The following is a 27463-nucleotide window of genomic DNA, read 5'->3' on the forward strand; positions in this document are numbered from 1 at the left end:
TCTTCTCCATGTTATCCTCACAACAACAACCCTGTGAGGTGGGTTGGGCTGAGAGTCTGTGACTGGCCCAAAGTCACCCAGTGGGTTTCCATGGCCCAGAGGGTACTAGAACCTGGATCTCCCCACTCCCAGTCCAACACCTTAGCCACTACACCACAGTGGCTCCATAACCTCACTTTCCTAATATTATCCTGAAACAAGCCTCTACTAAACCTCACTCACTCCTACCCTCACTAACGCCCAACCCTGACTCCAACTGACCAGTAAATGATTCCCATTTCTCACCTGGGGCTGGTCACCTCTTCTCAGCCTAACCTACCTCAAAGGGTTGCTGTGAGGATAAAAATGGGGAGATATTTAGCTCCTGGAGGAAAGACCAAACATGAAAGAACCAGTGTGGTGTATTATTATTATTATTATTATTATTATTATTATTATTATTATTATTATTATTTATTTATATAGCACCATCAATGTACATGGTGCTGTACAGAGTAAAACAGTAAATAGCAAGACCCTGCCGCATAGGCTTAGTGGACAGAGTGTTGGACTGAGAGTCAGGAGATCCGGGTTCTAGTCCCCACTTGGCCATGGAAACCCACTGGGTGACTTTGGGCCAGTCACAGACTCTCAGCCCAACCTACCTCACAGGGTTGTTGTTGTGAGGGGGAAAAATGGAGAGGAGTAGTAGTATGCACACCATCTTGGGTTCCTTGGGGGGGGGGGGGGAAAGGCAGGATATAAATGCAATCAATCAATCAATCAAAGAAAATTATTATTATTAGTAGTAGTAGTAGTAGTATTTCTTAACAGCTTCTTCATTTTGATCAAGGCGGGGAACAACAGTAAATACAAAATACATAAAACTGAATTAAGAACATAATATACATTGTTAAAACGTCCTAAAAACATTCTAAAAAACATCCTAAAATTCCACTGGATAGGACAGCTGGAAGAGATCAGTCTTGACAGCTTTCTTAAATGCTAATAGACTGTCAGTAATTAAATAAAATCGGTAATTTTATAGTAGGAAAACACACATCATTGCCTTAAACTATGTTCATGTCCGTTTGGGTTGCCCACCAAGGTGCATGGGCATAGGGCTGGACCCACCCTTGCAGCACAATCCTATGCATGTTTATTTTTTTTTTTTAAAAAAAACACCTCCCAGTGTTTCCTTCTGAAATGTGTGCCTAGAACTTCAGCCTAAATCCCTCTTCTTCCACCCTTGAGGTTACTGTAAGGCACGGGGGGGGGGGGGGGAATACAAGGTAAAAAACAAACAAACTTGGGCTGAAATGCTAAACGCACTTTCTGGGGAGCTGTTGATTTGCTCTTTTCCTGCTTCAATGGGGGAGAGGCGGTGTCCAAACAAGGGGAGCTGACATCTCTAGCATCACCAATAGCCCAGCCAGGCTGAAGCATGGAAATGTGCAATTTTGGTGTTTATGCATTTCGTGGGATGGGATTCGTACATTTTTGCAAGTGTGAATTTGTGCAAATGTGAATTGGGCCGAATTCAGGATATTGGGGTGGTGGTGGGCTAATCTGATTCTGCCAATGAGTGGATGATGGACCAAAAGGCATCTTGCTATCCATGAAATGCGGAATCTGTACATCCCTACACCTTAATTACTTTTCTCTCTCCTAAGCAAAACATTTGAGTGGATTTTGAGCCAAACACAGAGCAACATCCCTACAGAATACTTCTGTGTCCACACAGAATTTGTTTTTGTTTTCCTTTTAAAAAAGCAGTACTTATTGCAGTTTATTTAATTAAAATTTATTTAACCCCTTTGGAATATTCAAATTGTCCGCTGTTGGAATCGGGTTCAAATTCTATGGTGTTTGTGTGTGTTTGTTTTAAATCAAGCGCTGTGCAACCCTCCCAGGAGCGGCCGTGGGGCGATTGCTGTATACACTGATTTAATCCGTCCTGACACTTCACCCATCTTATTAACAAGGCAAGTGAAACGTCAAAAAACATCAAGTCAGAAACATGCTGCTTTGTTGTCCTGGGGGAACATGCGGGGAACGATCCGACGTTTTCGTTAGCCTGGGAAACCCGTTCTGAGAGGGCAGCTGCGCAATTGCCTTTGTGGTGTGAACCTGCCCAATCGATGAGCCTAGCATGTCAGGTCTGGAGCAGTGTATCAATTTCAAGTGGACCTGGAGAGCTGTAAGTGAATTAATGAATTGGCTCAGATGGCTCTCGCTGACAAGACACAAATGTTTCCTTCAGGGGTGGGGAATGGGGAGAGGAGGAACAAAACCCGGCACTGGATTTCCACAAAGAAAAAGCCAGCTGCCTCGATTCGGCACATATCAGTGACTGCGTAAGAACATAGAATCATAGAATCATAGAATCATAGAATAGCAGAGTTGGAAGGGGCCTACAAGGCCATCGAGTCCAACCCCCTGCTCAATGCAGGAATCCACCCTACAGCATCCCTGACAGAGGGTTGTCCAGCTGCCTCTTGAAGGCCTCTAGGGTGGGAGAGCCCACAACCTCCCTAGGTAGCTGATTCCACCGTCGCACTGCTCTAACAGTCAGGAAGTTTTTCCTGATGTCCAGCTGGAATCTGGCTTCCTTTAACTTGAGCCCGTTATTCCGTGTCCTGCACTCTGGGAGGATCGAGAAGAGATCCTGGCCCTCCTCTGTGTGACAACCTTTTAAGTAGTTGAAGAGTGCTATCATGTCTCCCCTCAATCTTCTCTTCTCCAGGCTAAACATGCCCAGTTCTTTCAGTCTCTCTTCATAGGGCTTTGTTTCCAGACCCCTGATCATCCTGGTTGGCCTCCTCTGAACACGCTCCAGCTTGTCTGCATCCTTCTTGAATTGTGGAGCCCAGAACTGGATGCAATACTCTAGATGAGGCCTAACCAGGGCCGAATAGAGAGGAACCAGGCAGGTCCAGGATCTTGTTTTCCTCCAGGACACAACTAGATTCCCCTGGGAAGCCTGCAAGCTTATTAAGAAAGCAAGAAGCCTTCCCAGCTTTTTGTTCCCAGCAAATGGCTCCCCAAGGTACAATTTTACTGAGCTGAAGTTTCCGTTTGGACATTATGGTCAATAGCCTCTGATTGACTCCATGAATTTGACTAGCCCCTATGGGCTCATCTACACCAAGCAGGATATTCCACTCTGAAAGCGGTATATAAAAGGCAGGAGCCACACCATTGCTTTATAGTGGTAGTGAAGTGCACTGACAACTGTTGGGGCCCGTTGAGACATACTGTATACTGCTTTCATACTGCTATATGCTGCTTGGGGTGGCTCCTGCCTTTTATATACTGCTTTCATAGTGGAATATCCTGCTTGGTGTAAATGAGCCCTGAATTTCTTTTTCTCTATGTGCAACCAGCAACAGCTTTGGGTTGTGATTCAGGCCTTAGCTAGACCTAAGGTTTATCCCGGGATTGTCCTGGGGTCATCCCTGTTCATGTAAATGACATACAGGATATCCCGGGAGCAGGCAGGGATGACCCCGGGACGATCCCGGGATAAACCTTAGGTCTAGCTAAGGCCTTAGACTGGGTTCGGTGTGTGTGTGTGTGTGTGTGTGTGTGTGTGTGTGTGTGTGTGTTAAACACACCCTCTCCGAGACTGGCACTTCCTTGATCTTCCAAGCAGTGAATTGTTAAAATAAAACCCACAAGAACTCTAAATCTTGGCTTTCCAGCATCACGGCTAACTGCACAGTAATGTAGCCACTAGGGGTGTGCACGGACCCCCCAATCTTCTTTGGGCTCAGTGGAAGCAGCCGTGGGACCATGGACGGATGCAGGTAAGACCCCCTCCCCCTTGCCCTCTTACCTGGCTCTGCCGCCGTCGGTGGCAGGGCCAGGTAACCCCCCTCCCTCCTCTCCCTTACCTGCATCCGTCCGTGGTCCCACGGCTGCTTCAACTGAGCCCGAGGACTCAATCAGGAAGACTAGGCTTGAGGCCTAGTCTTCCTGTTTGAGTCCTCGGGCTCAGTTGAAGCAGCTGTGGGACCGTGGACGGATGCAGGTAAGACCCCCCTCTCCCTTACCTGGCTCTGCCACCATCGCTGCATGGGTGGCAGCGACACCCGCAGGGCCAAGTAAACCCCCCTTACATTTTTTGCGGAGCTCCGGATCGAGGCAAAGGATCCGCCTTCACCTCGATCCGCTCCGCAATGCTCCATGGCTCCCCCGATCCTCTTCGCCTCCACCTTAAGGGGAGGCGAAGCCCCCCGATCCGCTCCTGCTTCTCCGGTCTGAGGAGAAGCGGAGCACATCCCTAGTAGCCAACACTGCTACGTATTGTGGAGGTGAGATTCAATAAGGGTGCAATCTTATGCATGCTTAGATGGAAAAAGTCCTATAACTCCCACCATTCTCCAGCCAGCCATGAAACCCTGGAGAATTCTGGGAGTTGTAGGACCCATTTTATTTTATTTTATTTCTATCTAAACATGCATAGGATTACAGTCTAAGGGCACAATCCTATGCATGTTTAAACAGAGAAAAACCCTGCAGCTTCCAGCATTCCCAGCTGGTGTGGCTGGCAGGAAAATACTGGGAGATGTAGGACTTTTTTTCTGTCTAAATATGTCTAGGATTGCACCCTAAATGACTTATGTTTTCTATTAGAATATGTTTCTTTCTTTTGTATTTTTATACGTAAACTATCCACAATTCCTCCTTTCCCTATTTTTCCCATGTGTTCTCCATTTACTTTCCCCTCTACATACCTCCATCTACAGATTCAGAAATGTAATTAAATACAAACATAACTAAAATTAAATGAACTCATAAAAACAGAAAAGAAACTTTTACAAGCATGTTCTGAAATTCACACTCCGAAAGCAACTGTATCAGAACTAGAGATGTATGGATTTGGGAAAATCTGTTCTGTCTGCAATTTGTGGATTGTTGGGTTCCTTTATCCTATTGCCAGCACATTGGGAGAATTGGATTTTAATCATTTTCACAAATTTGCAGAAATTTTAACTTGCGCAAATTGCATTGGGGGGTTGGTTTTTTTTGTGCATTTTGCACAAGTGCGAATTTGTGCAAATTGCATTTGAGCGAATTTGCACTGATGAAAATGCACAACCCCCAAATGTGCAAATCCCACCCCAAAATGCACATTTTCGTGCTTTAGCCTTTGTGGGGGGGGGGAATGTACATTTTCAGTTGTTTCCTTTTTAAAATGTTGTATAATGTTCTACAACTAAATTCTTATTTTGCACATTTTTCTACAACTAAGATCGTATAGAGTAGGGATGTGCTCCGCTCCGATTAGGAGCGTAGAAGCAGTAGCGGATTGGCCTGCTCCGCCTTACCCAGAGGCGGAGTAGGAGCGGACCGCGGACCCCCTAGAAGCAAGGCGAAGAGAAGCGCCCATTTTTCGGAGCTCCTAGTTCAGGCGGAGCGCTCCGGTCGCCATCTTGAAAACATTTCGCCATAGGATTGCATTGCGGCAAATAATCGCGCATAACTACGTTGTTTTTGAAGCTATCATTCTGGAAATTCTTGTGCACAGAGAGTCGTGGATGGGGGTCATTTTGAGACCACTCTCACCTCTCTGCGTGCTGTGGTTCACGTGCAATATTTTTTTAAAAATCGGGTCAACCGCGCGGCTCAAACTGCGTTTCGGCTTTTCGCCCATAGGATTGCATTGAGGGAAAGAATCGGGGATAACTGGGGGGGGGGTTTAAGCTATCGTTCTGAAAATTCTTGTGCACAGAGAGTCGTGGATGGGGGTCATTTTGAGACCACTCTCAACTTTCTGCGTGCTGTGGTTCACGTGCAATATTTTTTTAAAAATCGGGTCAACCGCGCGGCTCAAACTGCGTTTCGGCTTTTCGCCCATAGGATTGCATTGAGGGAAAGAATCGGGGATAACTGGGGGGGGGTTTAAGCTATCGTTCTGAAAATTCTTGTGCACAGAGAGTCGTGGATGGGGGTCATTTTGAGACCACTCTCAACTTTCTGCATCGTACGGGTCGCGGGCTAGAAGTTTTTAAAAAATCGGCGGGAAAAATACCTTTTTCAAAGGGCTGAGGGGCAGAGTCAGCTCCCGGTCATGATGATCCCAAAGTTGGAGGAGGGCATAGGCAAAACAGGTAACTTGGGATTCTGGGAAACTTCTCTTTCTTCATCTGAACGGGCTTTTCCCCGTGTTTTTTAACACAGTAGCCCCACCAAATGCACAAACACAACCTGAAATCATATACTAAGCCAAGAATAAGAGATAGAAACACAGCACTGCTCCCCACCCTAACCTTGGTGAACAACTGAATCGATGTGGTGCAAGGGGATGAGCTCCCCTAGGGCATCTCATCGTGGACGTGCCCCCACTCTCTCCTGCACTGGAAGGCCATTAGAGCCTTCCAAAGAGAGTAAAACGGTGGAGCAATGCCTATCATGAGTTGAAGTGAATGGTCACTTTTCAGTGGTGGAGCAATGCCTGTTATGAGTCGAAGTGAGCGTTTTACTTCTTCTCAGAGCTGTTGGTGGCTGTCAGTGTCTTGAACTGGCAGCTACTTCCCCCTCCCCCGGGCACGTCCCCCTATTGCTGGTAAAAGACAGATATAGCCTTTTAAAAAAAATTCTTCTTGCTGTTTATTGAGCAACACTGCTGCTTTTAATTCCACCCCTCCTTTGTTTATTGATTGATTTATTCCATTTTATATGCATTACTGGCTTATCCTTGGCTCACTTCCTTATGCCCCCAGAAATGCCAGCTGCATGCCTGCCTGCCTTCCCTCCCTCCTCCCCTGCCCACCTCGCAGGGATGTTGTGTGTGGGGTGCCCGATTTTCAAAAATTCACCAAAAATCAGGGGATGATGGGATTGCTTTGAAACTTGGCGTGCGTGTGTATATCCCCATGAGGTGTAATGGTGCCAAACATGAGGTTTCTAACTTGAACAGAAAAAAAGTTGTATAATTTTTTAGCTTTCAATGCAAGCCTATGGGGGGGGGAAACGGAGCTCCGGGCGGAGCGGAGCGGAAGTGGGCGGAGCGGGGGCGGGGCGGAGCGGCCCGATCCGGAAAATGGCGGATCTGCAAGTGAAGCGGAGCGGGGGGTCCGTGCACACCCCTAGTATAGAGCAGGTGCAGGGTCTATTTGGGTAGGAAGAGGAGAGGGAGAAAGGATGACAATGTTGAAGTCATTAAAGACACAATCTTCTGTTTGTAGGGTGACCATATGGAAAGGAGGACTGGGCCCCTGTATCTTTAAGAGTTGCATAGAAGAGGGAATTTCAGGAGATGTCCTTTGTATGCCTGCAGCACCTGGTGAAATTCCCTTTTCATCACAACAGTTCAAGCTGCAGGAGCTATATTAGAGTGACCAGTTACAAAAGAGGGCAGGGCTCCTGCAGCTTGAAGTGGACCGATAGATATGTCCAATGCTGGTCTCCTTGCCTTTTTCTTTTCTTTGCACTGTTTTCCTCTGCATTCATTCATTCATTTTGTGTACAAGGAACTTTGTGCACCCCTCCCCCCGAAATAGCAATTTGTAACCCCAAAGCACCAGTTCATTGTTCACCTCCTTATATAACCCAATTCTCTTCTTGACGCATCGCCTGGCACTGCACTTGTCTCTCTGTTTCCGGCTCCTGTATTTAAAAATAGAGCTGGAAGGGTTGTGTGTGCTACGCTGGAGCGGGCGAGGGTTTTCTGCCTCACGTCCTTTCCGCCACACAATGTCCAGTGCTCCTTGTACTGATGATTTAGCCCATCCCAGAAGACAGGGCACCCTCCAAGCCTTCCTGGGTAGTTTGCAGTGGCGGCATCCCACGTCATGCTGTGGTGCTACGGGTTGGCACACAGGGAAACGCAACGTATCTGACAGGGCCAGGCAGAAGGAGGGATCTCCGGCCAGCGCTACCTGTTAGAGCCACGCCCCGACCCGGAGCCTCTGGTGCCCTTGGGTGGCCTTTGAGACGCCCCGCAGTTGAGGGCATATTGACAAACGCGTCTTGGCAGCAATTTTCCTGCAAAGTTAGCAGCTTGTCAAGGAGCGTCAGTGATGTCGTTTGGGCTTCCTGGGGTTGAACTTCACCCCCACAGCTGGCAGTGTTCATTTCCCCAGCCCTCTAGGCAGAAGTGAAAGCTACTGCATGGACCGGAGCATTGCGTTTGGCTGCCCTTAAGTGGCAGAGAATTCAAGGCTTCAGAGAAAAGAGCTGTGTTATATTCCTGATTCCGATGTCACTCCAGGCAGCCGCGGGTCTCTCCCCACCCTCCCCCATGGCCAGGCCAGGCCATACCTATTCCCAGGTCAGCCTGGCTCTTTGCTTGCTAAACAGGTACATTCTAACTTTGGCCCTTGCTAGATGATGGGGTAGCCCGGTGTGAGCCCTGGGCTGGCCCCTGTACGTCCAGATGATGCTCAGGGGATCCTGGGCTCAGGCAGGGGTAACCCTCCCTTGGCCCAGGATAACTGGCACCGTTTGTGGCCCGGTATTTCTCACAGTGAACCCACAGAGAGCCCTGCTTTCCCTGGCTACCACATTTACTTGGGAGTAGCCGGGAAAAGCGGCAGATGGCGCACAACACTCTGCAGGAGCACTGCGGCCATTAGGACAGGGTGGGGAGATGGGGGGGAAACGGAGCCAGGGGGGATGGGGGGGATTGGAGATCATGGGCGGGCTGCTGGGGGGAATCGGAGATCGCGGGCAGGCGGGCGGGGGGGATCTGAGATTGTGGGCGGGGGATCGGAGATCGCGGGCGGGCAGGCAGGGGGGATTGGAGATCGCAGGTGGGGGAGATCAGAGATCGTGGGTGGGGGGATTGCGGCCAGGGTGGGGAAATTGGGCCCAGTGGGAGTGGGGAACCCCCCCTTTTTTAAAAAGCCTACCTTTATTGTTGGTGCTCTCCTGTGCACATGGCCCTTTTAAAGTAAAAAAATGGTGGACTCGACGGGTCCTTCCTGCAGCCCATCGCGTCTTATGTGTAGACAGGGGCGACAGCCCGCACAACTTTTAGCGCGGGCTGGCCCCTCCTCCCAACCGGATTCAAAGGTAGGTCTAGTAAGGCCCTGAGTCTATGTACTTCCCACCTTCTGATATATTCTGATGTACACCAATACTAACATCAAGAGGCTCATCACACAGAGGGGAAATCGTGTTTCCTTCCCGTCGCTTTCCCCCTTGCTTCTGTCCCAGGATGCTTCCTCTTACTTTACATGGGGAAGAAAGAGGAGGTAAACAATGACCATGTGGCCCATTCAGTGCACGTTTTTCTCCTGCTGCTTCTCCTGCACACAGAAAGAAATGGCGAGACGTTTCGCCAGAAAAGTTGGATTTTCCGGGTCTTTTTTTTTTTTTTAGATGGGAAAACAAGCAGAAGGCACGAGAGACACAAGTGAGGCAGATGGTGTCATCAAAAGGACCCGTGAAAAAACGTGAGTGCCCAGTTACAAATGTGCAATAAAACACTTGTCTGATGATGCGCCTAGAGTGTTTGGGACTCCAAGCCTGAATGGAATAATATAAACCACCCAGAGAGCTTCGGCAATTGCACAGTAAAGACATGAAATTATTATTATTATTATTATTATTATTATTATTATTATTATTATTAGATCTAATGCTCTTTACCAGTTTAATCTCTTTTTCACAATAGCCAACTGGTTTGAATGGTGTATCTCTTTTAGCTAGAGATAGACTGCGTATGTTTGCGACTGGGACTTGACCATTCCCACCTGTCTTGGCCCACACCCAGCTGCTAATTTTGGGATGTGTGTTTGTGCTGTCTCTAAGACAACTTGGTGGGTTCTGCCCAGGAAGATAATTTTTTCCATCTTACCTCTTTTGCTGTTCTTCTGCCAAGAGGCAGCCAGGAGACGAGTGTGCCCTTTCTCGACTCAGGACGTGGGAACCTGGTGAGACCACGGACTCTTTCTGCTGCTTGAGAATGGACTATTTTTTTGCAGTGAGCGTGATGTAGATGAGGCATTCATTCATTCATTCATTCATTTCTTCATTCATTCATTCTATGATTCATTTATTCATACTACTCAATAACTAAAGCTCCCTGGCTTCATAAAAATCAAGACTCTAAAATGCATGATCAAGCATAATATATTTTATTTATTTATTTATTTATTTATTTATTTATTACATTTTTATACCGCCCAATAGCCAAAACTTTCTGGGCGGTTCATATAAAAACTTTAACAGAAAAAAAAAGCTTAAATAGCATATATTTCATCATAAGTGTTCTCCATCCAATTTTAAGTCTGTTCCATAAGACTGCAATTTTTAAGCACATGCTCACACTCAAATTTGCTGTTACCTCTGTATGCAATTTCCACTCTTATATGCGTTTTATTTGAAACTTTCCCTAATCTGCACATTTTTTTTACATGCAATGATCCCTAATATGCACAGTTTTGTATGCAAATTTTGAGCCAAGAACTGCAACCAAAAGGGAGCAATTTGTAGGATATCTGTCTTTTGATCTGCATATCAGTCTGGTAAGTATGAATTAGGTCAGTTTGCTTAAAAACTCAAACCAAACGGAATTCTCTTCCATCACTAGGCTGAGCCCATTGCTTCCATCAACAGTAATGAAACACTATGAATATTACAACTGGATGTACAGTAGCACCAGAAATTTTCCACTCTACTCACAGATGATGAAACGGGGAAGCAACACTAGATGCTAAAAAACACACAACTGCGCAAAGTCGATCATCCCAGAGTGCAAGACACGGAATAATGGGCTCCAGTTACAGGAAGCCAGATTCCGGCTTGACATCAGGAAAAACTTCTTGGCTGTTAGAGCAGTACGACAATGGAACCAGTTACCTAGGGAGGTGGTGGGCTCTCCCACACTGGAGGTATTTAAAGGGCAGCTGGACAACCATCTGTCAGGGATGCTTTAGGGTGGATTCCTGCATTGAGCAGGGGGTTGGACTCGATGGCCTTGTAGGCCCCTTCCAACTCTGCTATTCTAGGATTCTATGATTCTATAAATGACCACCGAGGACAATAGGATAAACAGACTAACACAACATAATATCATGTAAAAACAAAATACACAAAACAAGGGTGAAAATTACTAGTTGCAACAGAATTGGGACATTTAATACCAGTTGCTTATATTTGTAACAATGAAATGCTGAATTGAATCTGGAAAACAGCAAGGTAAGTACAAGGGACTAGTTGCAGTAATACTTACAAACAGAGTTAAGCAATGAAATGCTGGATTGAAACTGGAAAACAGTGAGATACAGGCCTTTCCTAGACCTAAGTGAAAATCCAGGGCAGAGGAGGGGAGACCTTGTGTTATGAATAACATGAGATCTCGCCCTCATTTACATGCAAGTCGCGTGCCAACCATTTTTTAAAAAAACTTTTAAAGGGCCGGCTGCACGAGAGGACTAGCGGCAAGGTAAGTGGTTGGGATTTTTTTTTAAAAAAACCTTGATTTTCCCGTCCCCCACCCTAGCCCTGATGGACACAATGCTAGAAAAAATGGGCCCAAAGTGTAGGGCTTTATCCCGGGGCCAGGGAGGGACGATCCCTCCCTGAGCCTGGGATCTGGACGCACAGGGGCAATCCCGGGTATCAGACTGGGATAACCCCTGGTCTAGCAAAGGCCACAGTTACAGGAATCCGGATTTACTCCTGTTTTGCCGTTGCTTCTTCAGAAACCCACAATGATTATGAGTGTGATTTCATTCACACTACTAATGTACATGTGCCATGGGAGAAAAAATGATAAGCCCAATCTTAAAATATTCCTCTGTCCCAAAACATCTTAATAGTTTTCTGAGATGATCCCTGGCAAGTTTTCTGAACCGCTTCTGTGGTGGTGTGTTTTGGGTCTTTTTCAAGCAGCTGAGGTGATGACGATGATGATTTCGATTTCCCGCTCGACTCACAGGCGGTGAAATTGGGAAGGCCATTTTGCTGAATGTTGTCTAGAGGAGGGCTGAAATTCCTCATCAGGAGGAGAATTGAAACAGAAAACATTTCCAACCTTTTTTAGAAATGAGGAATTTGGGCCCAGTCCTAAGTGAAAACATACTGGAAGGAAATTGTTGAGGCTTAGAAGAATTGCTACATTTGAGTCAGGGAAAATCAGGTTGGTTTGCTTAAAAATGCAAACTGGGAGGGGGGGAATCCTCGAGCATCCCTAATGGGACAACAAGATTCCAAGAGAAGTTCCAAAGTCTGCTGTTGGATTGCATTGCAAAACATTGCAGAAACATTGCCAGAAGAAGGAGCAGTCTATCTTAGGAGCCTTTGTTGTGGATGCTTTTTATATCCATGAGCAATAATCACATGTGACTCCTTTGCCCTTTCTAAAATGGCATTACTTCGTTGCAACCAGAAATAAGCAAAAGCCGTCTCAGACGGATTAAGAAAACAAAACTTTTCTTTGCATGTTACTTTCAACCATTTTCTCTGCTCTCTCCCACCCCCATCCCTGAAGGGCATTCATTCCATTAACCTGCAGCATTAGAAGTAAAATGGAAATATAGGGCTGAGTTCATTGGCAGGGTAGGGGATGATGGTTCTTCATACTCACATCAGGATCTTGGTTTCGGGAGAAATTATAGCACTAGTGATGGAGCAAGAATAGGTGTGCATATGCGTGTGGGGTGTGTGTATGTATGTGTGTGTGTATAAAGGGTATTTGGTACTTTACCATAACCACTTTGGATCCTCTGTGGACATTAGATTTGAAACCATTTTGCCACACAATTAATGCAGGGACACTTCTGAAATTATCCTGAACAGGGTCAGCGTGTCATGTGAACCATTCCTCAGCAGGGTGGCTACACATCCATGGTTTAAACATGCTCATTAAGCATTTGCTGCAAAAGGGTTAGTGGTTTAATATGTTGTCTGAACAGGCCCAATGTACCTTCCTATCTTTTGCCTCTCTAGCCTAATGGGCAGCATGTAACGACTGGATTTGAAGAACAAAATCAAACCATTCCTGAAAAAGACCAGACAGAACTATGGCTTAAAGTATCTAGGTCCCCCGCCATTTCTGTTAACAAAAATATACCCAGTGTGCTCAGATCTTAGCGAAAAGGAAGCTTGAATTGTCTAGCTGCAGTGCGGTAAAAGTTGCTTCAAAACTGAGCTTTAACAGTGAGCAACTTCTTTCAAAGATATTTCCACAGTAGGCTCCTTTTCTTGACCTTGATTCTCAAAGTGGCAGGAGCTCCTTCAAAGAGCAATGGCGAAATGCAAGAAAAGCAGAGCGTGGGGAAATGGTTGCCTACCAGGATCCAAAGCCAGAAGAAATGAAATCGAAGCCCAGCATGGCTTTCTCGAAGGATTAAAATCTGGGATGTTCTCAGCCCCATGGGAGGAATTCCACTGCAAAGTCCGCTTTCCTTTTTCAAGGAGCTGGATTTATATGGCAGGAAACTGGTCCACATTTTGAATTGCATCTGACCTGGTTAGCACTGCTGTTCCTTCCTTGGAAGTCTAGGAACCAAAGCAAGTGGAGATCACAAAGGCATACTTGAAACAATTTCAAAGGCCTAATCCCGGACCTATCATTAGGCAGACTGGGGCAGCCACCTCAGGCAGTAGATGAGGTGGACATGGAATCGATGAAGCTACATGTGCCATGTCACCTGGTCTGCTCCCCCTAAGTTAGCCAGCTGCGCTCACTCAGGTTGGGTGGAGGATGCTGTCCTATCACCAGTGAGGAAATAAGATTCAACTGCTAGACTGGTTTCACACACAAATTCAGGGTGGGTGGGTGGGGGAGGCACCACCTTGCCCTTTCCTCAGGCGGCAATTTCACTAAGGGACAGCTCTGATAACCTTGCCTGCTGCCTAATAAATAAAATTGCTTGGGCAACAGAACTTTGCAATGACTGTTTCTGAAAGAGTAGCTTGGCTTTGGGATACCTGTGCTATTTTCGCGTGCTTTTGCATTTTGTTCCTATGTCCATTCACCCCTGTTCCTCATTAAAATACTTTTTAAAAAATCTGCATGAATATTTGCATTTCAGTACATATTTTAAAGTCTTCTCTCTGTCTCTCTCTCTCTCTGTCTCTCTCTCTCTCTCTCTCTCTCTCAGAATACACATTCCTAAGGGCATGATCCTGGGCATCCGGATGACAGAAGCTTCTGAGATCGGTTTCTTCTGAGAATCCTATGGCCTGGCAGGTTCTGGCCAGCAAGTCAGGAGGTGCAACAGCAGCAACTTTTGCCTCTCCAACCTCGGACCAGCCTTTCTTCACTAGAAAGGCCTCTGTTCCTATCCAGCCAGATTGGACTGCCTAGGGGCAGGTTCAGGGCCTAAGACTGCCTGTGTGTTTCCGAGCCCAATTCAAGGTGCTGGTTTTAACCTATAAAGCCTTACACGGCTTGGGACCACAATACCTGACGGAACGCCTCTCTCGACATGAACCTACCCGTACACTACGCTCATCATCTAAGTTCCTCCTCTGGGTGCCTACCCTGAGGGAAGCTCGGAGAATGGCAACAAGGGAGAGGGCCTTTTCAGTGGTGGCCCTTCAATTATGGAATGATCTCCCTGATGAGGCTCGCCTGGCGCCAACATTGTTATCTTTTTCAGGGCCAGGTCAAGACTTTTCTGTTCTCCCAGGCATTGAACAACATTTAACAGCATATGCTGATTTTTTTAACTGACCCCAGAATAGTTGTTTTTAAATGGATACTGTCTGTTTTTGTTTGTAATTCATGCTGTTTAAGGTTTTAAATTTTGAATATTTCTTTTTAATGTTCACTGTTTTTAACTTTTGTAAACTGCCCAGAGAGCTTCGGCTAATGGGGATGGTATATAAATGTAATTTATTATTATTATTATTATTATTATTATTATTATTATTATTATTATTATTAAGAATAAGAATAAGAAGAAGACACCTTTGGATCTGGTGAGTTCTTGGCCTCTTCTCTCCCCATCCTGCTCACCCCCATGCCCTCTCCTTTCTGTTGGGAATATTGCAGACCTGTCTTCAAGTTACAGTGTTGTAGTTAGTTAATTCAAGGGGAAATTGGGCATAGCTAGCTTTAAGATCTCTATAGTCTACAGTGTGGTTTCCTGCTCCTCCCCTTCCTCCCCCCACCTCCAGCTCTGGTATTCTCCATTGCTGGGAGCAGATGTATTTGCTCTTTCTCCTGCCAGTGTTATAGAACAGAAGAAATGGACTGAACACACTTTGCCTGAAACTGTACGCTGTGCCTGCATTTTTATGCAAGCATATTGTGAGTAAACCATCTTACCTTTTCTTCACCAAAGGAGGGTGTGGTTAAGGATGTCCGGAAAATCCACAATGGAACCAAATGAGTTCTGATTTTTATAAATCTGACCTGCGGATTCCGCAGTGGACCAGCTTTTCCCCTGACAGGAGGAGTCCATGGATCTGCAGTCTGTTTTCATAAACTTTGGGAAATTTGCATACGTTTTGTCATAGAAAAATATGCAAAAATAAAGAATCTGGCCTTTTAGCCTATGTGCATTTCTCCCATAGGCTAAAGCACAAAAAAAGCGCATTTTGGAGGAATTTGCACATTTGCACACACGCGAATTGGCACAAATTCACATCTGCACAAATTCAGAAACTGAAAAAAAATCTAATTCCATCGATGGGCAGATGACAGAAAGGTGCCTGGCCATCCGTGCAACACCACAGATTTTGTAGAATCTGTACATCCCTTGGTGCGATTTCTTTTTTAGCCTTGGGTGCACGTGGGACTGATGAACGCGCATTCTGCTCTGCCTTTTCTTTTTGTTTTGCTTTTCTCTGCTAACTCCCTTTTTAACAGGTGGCAGCAATACCAAATACCGTATTTCTTCGATTCTAAGATGCACTTCCCCACCATATAAACATCTCTAAAAACGGGGTGCATCTTAGAATCGCGGGTGCGATTATTATTCTTAGAATCAAAGCTTTTTTTTCTGTTGGTGGTACTGAAATTAGTGTGATTCTTGCAATTGATGGCATCTTACAATCGAAGAAATATGGAAATTCCCACCACTTCCCTCCCTGTCTTCCTTCTAAGGTCAGAGCTTGGGGAGGAAGGGGAGAGAGAGCTACAATCGGATCTCTTTTGAGACTGCACCCATGTCTTTAGCATCAGGGCAGGGGATACACACCATCCTATGGGTCTAGGGCTGTAGGGTCCATATTTTTAAAGATGCATTTGGATTTTCGAGAACTGTTTCAGCATATTCCTGCATTGAGCAGGGGGGTTGGACTCAATGGTCTTAGAGGCCCCTTCCTACTCTACTATTCTATGATTCTATTTGGCAAGTTAGAAGGGCCGTAGGGAATGAAGTCTAATCTCCACATTTGTGCCCAAAATACAGGTCAGGTCAGTTCACACCGGAATGCGCAAAGCTTAAATTCCTCAAAAGCTGAAAGGGGGGGGGATACTGCAGGCTTTTACTTCAGAAACAAGACCAATTAATTCAGAACTCCCAAGTTCTTTACCAACACGTCTATTATGCCTCCATTAAGTCGTTCATCCTTAACGTTTATTTTTATTTATTTACCATATTTATATACCACTCCCCATTCAAAATTTCGGAGCAGTGTACAAGTTAAAATGAAATAAAAGCAGAATAAAAACACATTAAAATAGTTTTTTTAAAAAAGTAAAATGCAAAGTAAACTAGCTGGTCATCAAGGGAAGGCTTCCTGGAAGAACTTTTCAGGAGAAGCCAAAAGGAGTACAAAGTTGGCACCTGCCTGACCTCCAGAGGCAGGGAATTCCATAGGAGGGGGGCCACCATGCTGAAGGCTCTTCCCCCGATGGACTCCAGTCAGAGGGTAAGTCTAGCATGCCTTCGGGTGACTGCAGTGACCAGGCAAGTTGATAAGGGAGATGGCTTTCTTTCATTAAATGCTAGATTCTCAAAAACTGGTATAGTCACTTTAAAATATTTTATTTGGCCTCTCTGATCCCCCAAACTGTTTGATTTCCTTAGATTATGAGCCCCTTGTGGACAAAACTATTAACGTTGTGGGGGTGGAGGCCCTGCTGTAAGCTGCACTGAGCTCATGAGCAGGATAATTGCTGTTATTTATAAGGCCCCTAAAAATTTGCTAAGTGCTTTACAGGGATTAAAAAGGCTTACAATCTAATGCAGCCCTCGCCAGGCGGGTGCCCTCCAGATGTTTGGGACTGCATCTCTCAGCATGCCTTGCAATCGACCGTGCTGACTGGGACTGATAGAAGTGGAAGTCAAAAATGAGGACTAATGGGTACAGCATGAAGGGGGGAAGGATGGAGTGGGGGAGGGGGAAACAATTGAATGTGGGCACCAATTCTTAAAAGTCCCATAATTGTTCTTCTCGTGATGAACTCGGGGGGGGGGCACTTCAGGGAGGGGAGGAGCCAAATTGCAGCTGTTGTCTGAGCTGAATGGATGGAGCGGGCTGCTCTCTTCCTCTGCTAATGCATACTTCCGAGGATTACAGTTACTGCCTGTTCAGTTAGGCACTTCCGAAAGCCCTCTTAAAGTGATCCATTCAGATGTCTGGAAAAATCAACCTGACCGTTTGCTGGCAGCCCTTTGGAAGGGGAGGAAGAGGGAGGAGGAGAGAGGGGGAGAGGCAGGCAGAAAGGGAGAGGAGGAGGAAGTGCTGCTGCACAGTTTTGGCACTGGACACACCCACTGTTGGCCTTGGCTTCACCTACTGCTGGCATGTGGCCGTTGACAGTATTGGTACATGGTCCCCTTGCTCCTGAGGAAATGTGGCCCCTGACAGTACCGGCATGCGGTTCTCTTACTCCTGAGGGAATGCAGCCCCTGACAGTACTGACATGTGGCTCCCTTAGTCTTGAGGGAATGCAGCCCCTGGCATTACTGACATGTGGCTCCCTTACTCTTGAGGGAATGCAGCCCCTGGCATTACTGACATGTGGCTTCCTTACTCTTGAGAGAATGCAGCTCCTGACATTACTGACATGTGGCTCCCTTACTCTTGAGGGAATGTGGCCACTCCCAGATTGTGGAATGGCCTGCTGGAGGAGATTTGTCAACTTGACAGTCTGTCAGCATTCAAGAAAGCTATCAAAACTGATCTCTTCTGGCAGGCTTATCCAGTGGAATTTTAGGATATTTTTAGAATGTTTTTAGGATGTTTTATATTATGTTCTTAATTTAGTTTTATGTATTTTATATTGACTGTTGTTCCCCGCCTCGATCAAAATGGAGAGGCGGGTAAGAATTATTATTATTATTATTATTATTATTATTATTATTATTATTATTATTATTATTATTGGCATGTGGCTCCCTTACTCTTGAGGGAATGCAGCCCCTGGCATTATTGACTTGTGGCTCCCTTACTCTTGAGGGAATGCAGCACCCTCAAATGAAAAGAAAAAAAGATTCCCCAACCCCTGCTTTAAATGAGCTGCCCACAATCCTAGCAAAAGTACTATAATAAATGGCTCTGATAGGGCTTTTCTTGGGTTCTGCTCCACAATTAGACTACCAGGCCATGTCCCCGGTGACTATCCATTACCTTAATTCCCTTTGAAACTTTAGCTCTGCACTTAGCCAACATCTGAAGTTACGTGCCACCGCATGTCATAGCAAACAGGAAACTAATTACATGCTGTCTTTTTGTATCCAGCACCTTTGCAAGGTGGGAAACTAGAATTGGACTTGCAGGTACCTTTTGGCCCATGGATGACTGAACATGGTGTTCATTTTGTCTTCGTAGTGCTCAGTGCTGGGTCGGGGTTTCTCAGGGTCCCATGGGCAAAATGCACACCTGCCCTCTACTTCTGGAGCTAATCTGTACAACAGAGGGAGAAGTGAAGGCAGTTGATCTGCCTTCTCCATGGAGTTCCTGCTTGCAAACTCAGAGAAGGCAAGTGAAGGCAGGTAAGGACATCCAGGAGAAGGAATGGGGGGCTTTTGGGCATGCGGGCTGGGGAATGATGGGAGTTGTAGGGAATGCTGGGAGGTTTTTTCTGTCTGAACATGCGTAGAACTGGATCTTTAGTTCATTTCTTCACATCATTCCCCGTCCCCCTGTGTTATCAGTGGGGATATCTCTTGCATGGTGTTCTGCAGAGCCACACCTGTTCTCTTGCTCGTTGATAAAACACCACATGCCACGAATCTAAATTATGGAACTCACCACCACAAGATGTCGTGATGGCCACCAATTTGGATGCCTTTGAAGGGGGTTGGATAAATTCCTGGAGGAGGAGAAGGCTATCACTGGCTACCAGCCCTGATGGTTGTGTGCTGTCTCCAGCATTCGAGGCAGTGAGCCTGTGTGCACCATTTGCTGAGGAACATGGGTGGGAGGGTGCTGTGGCACCATGTCCTGCTTGATGGGTCCCTGGTTGGCCACCGTGTGAACAGAGTGCTGGACTAGATGGACCCCTGGTCTGAACCAGCAGGGCTCTTCTGATGTTCTTATGACCATACGTACAATCACATCAATGTTTAAAATGTACTTTTGGGTGGTGTTTTATCCATGTTCACGTTCATAGCGGTGACTTCGTGGGCAGAGAAGCTGCATAAGAAATGAAGAAGCAGAAAGCTGCTGCAAACTGCGTGTGCCACATCAAACATGGAAATAAAATAAATTGAACCAGACAGAATTCCCAATGCAATGGATCCACTTCAGAAACCAGAAAAGGGAGCCATTCAGAAGAGGAGACTTTAAGAGACACCACTAACATAGGGTGACCACATGAAAAGGAGGACAGGGCTCCTGTATCTTTAACAGTTGCACAGAAAAGGGAATTTCAGCAGGTGTCATTTGCATATATGGAGAACCTGGTGAAGTTCCCTCTTCATCACAACAGTTAAAGCTGCAGGAGTGACCAGATTTAAAAGAGGGCAGAGCACCTGCAGCTTTAACTGTTGTGATGAAGAGGGAATTTCACCAGGTTCCCCATATATACAAATGACACCTGCAGAAATTCCTTTTTCAATACAATTGTTAAAGATACAGGAGCCCTGTCCTCCTTTTCATAGGGTCACCCTACACTAACAACATTCACACAAAGGCAAGATTCACACGAGAGGCAACTTAAACCCCGTGTACTGACAATGCCGAACGGGTTCCCTGTGATTCACCTTTCCTGGGAGTAAACGGTCTTCAAGGACAACCTCATACTATGACAGTTGCAGTAGTCTAGCTCAGCATTTGCAGCAATGTGAATGATGCCCCCTAAGTAAACTCCTCCCATAGCCCACTATATATGAACCAGAAATGAGAGAGAGAGAGAGAGAGAGAGAGAGAGAGAGAGTACAACGCCGCCCCAGTGCTGTTCTCTGCCTTACTTTGCCCGTGCACTTGAAGCATTGTGCAAGATAAATTAAATGACCATGTAATCAGCCTCCATTCCATTATCCACTCCCATATGGTGGGGTGAAACCCTGTTGCTGGCAGGGCCCTTTCTAGCAGCAAACTCTCATTTCCTTTAGAGCTGAACCTTTAAGAGGCTCATCTATTTGGCCAGCCACCCCTTTCGCTCTGCTCCATTCCGCGCCACTCTCCTCCACCCCCTGCATAAATCCTCTCATTTATCTCCCTCCCTCCCTCCCTCCTGTCTCTCTTTTTGCCTTGCTAGTCACTGTCTTTTCCCCGCCTCCTCTTTAGTCTGCTGCTATCTGATCTATGATATGTGATCTCTTGGATAAAACAACACACTTCCAAGCACGCACACGCTTGATCGCAAACCAGTACCAGGTACCGCTGCTGAACAAAATGCCTTTCTCCTAGCTACAGCAGCAATTCTCTTGGTTTGCTGAAGGCTGACGATGTTGCCATGTCTCCCGCTCTGCCGTCGACCTCCTTTGCTCTTTCTCTGCTTGGTCTTCTTACCCTTAGGGCACCTCTGCCCTGCCGTCTGCAGCTGCATGGACTACCACACCATTGACTGCCGAGACCAAGGGCTTCCCCGCGTCCCCAGCCCATTCCCATTGGATGTACGGAAGCTTCTCATCGCTGACAACAATATCCAGGAGATCCCCGCTGATTTCTTCATCTTTTACAGTGACCTGGTCTACTTGGACTTCAGCAACAACTCCATCGCCACCCTGGAGGACGGCACCTTCAGCAGCTCCAGCAAGCTGGTCTATTTGGACCTGAGCTACAACAACTTGACGCAGCTGGAAGCTGGCATCTTCAAGTCGGCGGAGAAGTTGATCAAGCTGAGCCTGGGGAACAACAACTTGGCCGAGGTGGCCGAGGGGGCCTTTGAGAGCTTGGAGCAGCTCCAAGTGCTGGAACTGAACGACAACAACTTGCAGACGCTGAGCGTGGCTGCCCTGGAAACGCTGCCCAACCTCCGGTCCGTCCGCTTGGAGGGCAACCCGTGGCTGTGCGACTGCGATTTTGCGAGCCTTTTCAGCTGGCTGGAGGAGAACGCTTCCAAGCTTCAGAAAGGTAAAGCTGTAAACCTTGCAAGGACACGCGACAGCTTGCCTTCTCTCCGTGTGTGTCTTCCTGTCTGTGTGCACGCTGTTCCTCACGGACAGATGGTCTCAGCTTAGGTCTGTTGATTCCACAGAGCAAATATATGGTGTCCAATTATCGGTGTTCAGTTGCATCGGAGTTGTGTTTTGGAGCCAAAGGCAGGTTCACGCACCTGGGGACAAGCTCCAATGCAATTAGAATCCCTAATCGTGAGAGCTTTGTGGCTATTACTCAGGCAGGCAGGGAACCTTGTCAAAAAGGATAACCCAGTATGGAGTCTCTTGCAGGCTGTGTACATAAACAGAGAGGATTTTTTGCCTGTAATCATCCCTCTGTGTGCCGAATGGTTTGTGACAAGCAGTGCCCGATTGTGGAGCTACTTCATTTCACACAGGGTGGGCCGGGGAGATTTGTGTGTTTGTGTGTGTGGTTTGTCTGTGGGGGAGTGTTCATTACAAATTTCCTGTTATCACAAAGTCCAGGCTCTACTGCCTACATGGATTTTGCAAAGGGTCCATTCAGACAATACACTAAGCCATGGTTAGGCTGCTAACCCTTGGTTAGAACGCCTCCTTCCATATGTACCTGCCTGGACCCTAAGGTCATCCTCAGGGGTCCTTCTCCGTGAGCCCCTGCCAAAGGAAGTGCGGCAGGTGGATAGCAGGAGGAGGGCCTTCTCTGCTGTGGCACCCCGGCTGTGGAATGAGCTCCCTAAGGAGGTTCACTTGGCGCCTACATTATATGCTTTTAGATGCCAGGTGAAGACCTTTTATTCTCCCAGCATTTTAACAGTCTATAAATAAATTTTAAGTTGGTGTTTTAAATGTGTAATTTTGCATTGCTGCTGTTTTTATCTGGTTGAGCTTTTATATTGTATTTTATATTATGGTTTTATACTGTTGTTTTACACTTTGAATGTTTTTAATTTTTGTGAACCGCCCAGAGAACTCCAGCTATTGGGCGGTATAGAAATGTAATAAATAAATAAATAAACAAACAAACCCTTTGACAGTAAATAGTTAGTGAGCCTGTTTAAACCAGGGTTATGTAGCCACTATGGTTAGGAATGGTTCACACAACATGCTAAGCCATAATGTTTTGCTCAAAATGCTTAACCACTAAGGCGTAGCGTGTCGTCTGAACAGGGTCAATAAAATACATGGGCTGTTGTGTGATGTAGGTGCCTTTTGGGCTTGTATTTATTCAAATGCTTGTTTGTTTGGGTTTTTTCTTTAATTCTGTGGCACTTGGAACTATGTGCACAGCAGATTGATTCTCATAGAGAAGAGAAAGGGAAATTGTGTGTGTGTGTGTGTGTGTGTGTGTGTGTGTGTAGGGGTTTGGGACAGGGGTGCATAGTTTGTGGGTGATTTTTGACTTGCTGAGTAAAGATCCTCCATCTCTTGACCACACGAGGCTCCATGTGGAGTGGAGCAGAAGGCAAGAAATTGACTAGACTTGTCATTTCAATGTCGCCTGCAGTGATATTGTTGTTGATGATGATGATGGCAGGGTTGCTGCTCCAATGAAAGATCTGCAAGAATTCTAAGCTGACTCAAAATAACGTTGACTTAAGTTACATTTCTCAAGTGCGCACATGTGTGTGCGTAGGCCAGCAATCCGTACATCTCTTAGTACTACACCAGAACCTTCTGCCACTTTGCATCAGCTGATGGAGGGCCGTGCCTTTTGACAGCGTGTTGCCTCCTTCCAAGGCCCTTGGGAAGCTTTTCACAGGGCTTTTGTGTTAGTATTGTGTTTGCTCCTTCTCTGAGCTCGTGCGCTCCTATTTAGACTCTTTCTTCAGTATGTGAAGAGCTGGTATTGAGGCCCTGCTGTGCACGGCATAGGACAAGGCCAAAAATAACAAATCCCCCAAATACCAGCACATTGTAGCTTAAAAGATCTTACTGCCTGTCACTAAGCTTTAGCAGAGGAATTTCAACTTTTCAGAATGGAGAAAACAACTGCACAACCCCCCCCCCCCAAATACCACACAAGTGGTGATGGTTGGGGGGGGGAACACGGCCACTTCTTTTACTTGCTGACCCATATGTTCATAATGCCCAGTGACTCCCATCAGGGTATCCTTGTTCACACACACACACACTTTCTGGATTACCTGCCTACTTGTCACACTGCCAATTTCTTCAACCTTCTCTCTCTCCGGACTCCGGTGAATCTGAGAAGGTCATGAAAAACCTTTTCTAATTCTCCCAGCTCTCTCCCGTATTTGCACATTAAAATATTGCCATGTGCACTGATGTTAGTGTCCTTAAACGACCTTTTAAAGGGGGGAAACATTCCAGTGAAACTGACCAGGTTAACCACAGGATCTGGTCAGTTTCCCCTTTTCCTGAAACTGACAAGGCTGATGAAGTGAATTGCCATGGGGCAGATGCCCACGTCTGGAGGGATTGGCTAAGGGAGCGCTTCTTGGTAACAGTGAAAATTACACCCAAGAGTGTCTGTGCCACACTACGCAGTTGGTTAATTGCAATTAATACCTTTCGTTTTTTAAAAATTTAAATTTCTGTTACTGGGGTTGGGTGCACCGGAATCAAGACTATGGCTCACAAGGAAGATGGTATAGTCCTCTCTCCTGCCACGTTCTTGATGAATATTCACACACATAGGGAAAGAGACTAGATCTACACTACTGCTCTGTAGTGATATTGAAGTGTACTGATAACTGTTGGGGTAAATTACACATTCCATATATCACTTTCATGGTGTTATTTCCTGCTTTTTATTCCACATTATCCCCAATACTGCAACAAATGCTATTGTGTGTCCTATGAGATATAAATGTGCAAGAGGGATATAGTGTTATCATGATAGGATTGTAATGATTTGACACAAGGTGTAGATCTGGCCCTACACACACACACACACACACACACACACACACAGAGAGAGAGAGAGAGAGAGAAGTAAAGCACATGATTTCCATTCACCTAAACTTAACCTAAAGTGAAGTTTGGCCCAATGAAATGCTACCATACATAGAGGAGAAAAGAGTCAATCCAAAATATTTACAATTCTAGGGAAGTAACAGTGAATGGCAGACTAAAAACCAAACCAAACCAAACCAAACCAAACCAAACCAAAAACAACAATGAAGTGCTCCAAATATGGGCTAGGCTTTTGTAGATGCAGGGGACTTTTCTTGGGAAATCCTGCAGGTAGCTTTGGCTTCATGCCCAATGTATAAGCTATTTGCCATAGTTGGAGACTGTCTTTGGCATCCCTGGTATTTTATTTATTTATTTATTTTATTTATTTATTACATTTTTATACCGCCCAATAGCCGAAGCTCTCTGGGCGGTTCACAAAAATTAAAACCACAATAAAACAACCAACAGGTTAAAAGCACAATTACAAAATACAGTATAAAAAGCACAACCAGGATAAAACCACGCAGCAAAATTGATATAAGATTAAAATACAGAGTTAAAACAGTAAAATTTAAATTGAAGTTAAAATTAAGTGTTAAAATACTGAGAGAATAAAAAGGTCTTCAGCTGGTGACGAAAGGAGTACAGTGTAGGCGCCAGGCGGACTTCTCTGGGGAGCTCATTCCACAGCCGGGGTGCCACAGTGGAGAAAGCCCTCCTTCTAGTAGCCACCTGCCTCACTTCCTTTGGCAGGGGCTCACGGAAAAGGGCTCCTGTAGATGATCTTAAGGTCCGGGCAGGTACATATGGGAGGAGGCGGTCCTTCAAATAACCTGGCCCCAAACAGGTGGTACGTTCTAGCTTGGTTCACTTCTTTCCTTTTATTAACACATTCCTTTACTTAGAGTGTCTCTACATTTGGGGGTAATTGTGTTGCGTTCCTGGGGCTTTGTGCTTCCTGCTTCTTTTGCACTATTATTATGGGCTGCATTACATGGGCCGAGAGGGGAGACCACATGATTTGAATTGAATACTACTTCCCCTCTAAGCATGCACCATTCACTTCAATTGAGACAGAGCCATCTAGTGGCGGAAAGTTCTGCTTTTTTCTGGATATTATCACATTATCTGTGGTTCTTTTAATAGTGGGTTTTCCAGGGGATAGCGCGGGAGATGTCCTGGTTGTTGACGGCATTGTGTAATGGACCCAAAAGCTAGTGTGCAATAAATAGCTAGTTTAAAGGAGCCCTTATCTGGAACTAGGGCATCACCATTGCTCTTTGCCTGCCTGTCATTGTTTAGCTTAGTTGGGGTGGAATGCTAAAATTACAAGTGGTTTGGAGAGATTCTCTCTTCTCAAATACTCTTTCTCTCTCTCTCTCAAACACACACACACACACACACACACACACACACACACACGAAAGCAGCTATTTCATTCTCTTAGTGCATCTCTGGTTCACTCTGTCCCAAATTCCATATTTCCAGAATTCCTGCGTAATTAAGAGAATTTCTAATATTGATTACAGAATTACAGCATGCGAAGTTTGCCACAGCTTTCAGTTCCTTTGTAGCTTCCCCCGACACCCCCCACACACATACCCCACACCAATATGCACATGTGTATTGATTAAACCCTGTCTACATACGCCCCACCAAAGTCTGGATAAGATTGCACATATGACAGCATCAAGATTGTTTTGGCGTGGTGTTTTACTGACGGGCAAATGCACTCCCCCATAGTGGTAAAACACAAGGCAAACTTGGGGTGCTAGGTCTAAAATGTGTGGCAGTTTTCATTCGCTTTAAGTATTCAGTTCTACCTCACCAAGTGAATTTGTTTCTAAAAATGTTATGTTCAGCTTCCATCCAATCTATCTATATAAAATGCTTCGGTTTGTTACTGTTTTGCCACGCCCACTTTGCCTTCAGGAATTCTAGAATGGCTTCAGCTGATACAGGTTGCTAAGCAACAGTAACAACGTGTAACGTCAGCTGATACAGGTTGCCCAAGCCCCTCGCCTAACTCCTCCGGGCTTTCCAAGGTAATCCTACCCCCCTTTCTGCCTCTTCACTCCCCCCCCCCCCACAAAGGGGGCAGCGCCACGGTCCGGAGCATGAGCGAGGCACGGCCGGGGGCCCTGGTGGCCGGGTGGGTGGCCGCTCGCCTGCTGCGAATGAATAAATAAATAAAATGCAATGATATTTAATTAATAAACTTTAAAATATGCTACAATGGCGTATATTACGCCGGGTACGGCTAGTATTATATAATCAGCTTTTGAATGGAAAATTGTTCATGCAACTTAAGAAGAGCCATGCTGGAGCAGACAAAAGGACCTATATAGTCCTTTTCTGGACAACCAGATGCCTGTGGGAAGCCCATAAGCAGAATATGAATGAAATAACAGCCCCGCCCCCCCTCCCATGTTCTCTAGCAAATGCCACTGAGAGGCACACTACCTGATTTTGGGGGTAATATATAGCCACAATGACTACTAAGCATTGATAGCCATATACTCCCTGAATTTGTCCAATTCACTTTTAAAGCCATCCAAATTGGTAGCCATCACTGCACCTTGTGCTCAGGAATGTGCAAAATGTGACCTCATGGAGGGTCTCCCAATTCCAACTTGAAGCTCGACCCAACTCATTTCCGTTTCAGGTTGCAAGCTTTGGTTTGGTTTTGGTTTTGCATGAAAATATGTGCAGGTAAGAGATGGAAATTGCTTTCCCCACCCACAAGCTTCAGAGCTCTTCAGATAGGTATAAACATTGGCCCGGTTGAGACACACATTTCTTGCCATGCCTGAACTAGGAATTCTCAGGAGTTTAAATGTTGGTTTGTTGGAATAAACCAGGATCATAAACCATGGTTAGCTCCTTGGACCTTAACTCCTGTAACAACAAACTGTGGTTTGTTTAAAAATGGAATTGGATACTTTCAGGCCTCAGGTAGACCTACCAGTCTAGTGCGATGAAGAGGCGAAGATCTCACAATATTTTTATCGTGAGATTTCCCCCTCTGTTTACATGTGGCGCGCAACGACCTCGGAGGGAGAGAACTAGGGATGTGCTCCGCTTCTCTTCGGTTCAGAGAAGCAGGAGCGGGGCGGCCTAATTCACCTCCAGAAAAGGCGGAGGCGAAGAGAGTCAGGGGTTCTGCAGATTGAGGCGAA

General features: G+C 45.9%; 1 protein-coding gene across 1 annotated transcript in view; it reads left to right on the forward strand.

The window, feature by feature from the left end:
* Nucleotides 1-20568: 20568 nt before the first annotated feature.
* Nucleotides 20569-27463, forward strand: part of LRRC38 (leucine rich repeat containing 38) — a 44809-nt gene continuing 37914 nt past the window's right edge. The window contains exon 1 of the mRNA XM_063145226.1: nucleotides 20569-21357. Within this exon, the coding sequence (XP_063001296.1) occupies nucleotides 20730-21357 (628 nt within the window). The 5' untranslated portion in view covers nucleotides 20569-20729. The remainder of the gene's footprint in view (nucleotides 21358-27463) is intronic.

This window comes from Elgaria multicarinata, chromosome 20 (genome assembly GCF_023053635.1).
Source record: "Elgaria multicarinata webbii isolate HBS135686 ecotype San Diego chromosome 20, rElgMul1.1.pri, whole genome shotgun sequence".
Lineage (NCBI taxonomy): Eukaryota > Metazoa > Chordata > Lepidosauria > Squamata > Anguidae > Elgaria > Elgaria multicarinata.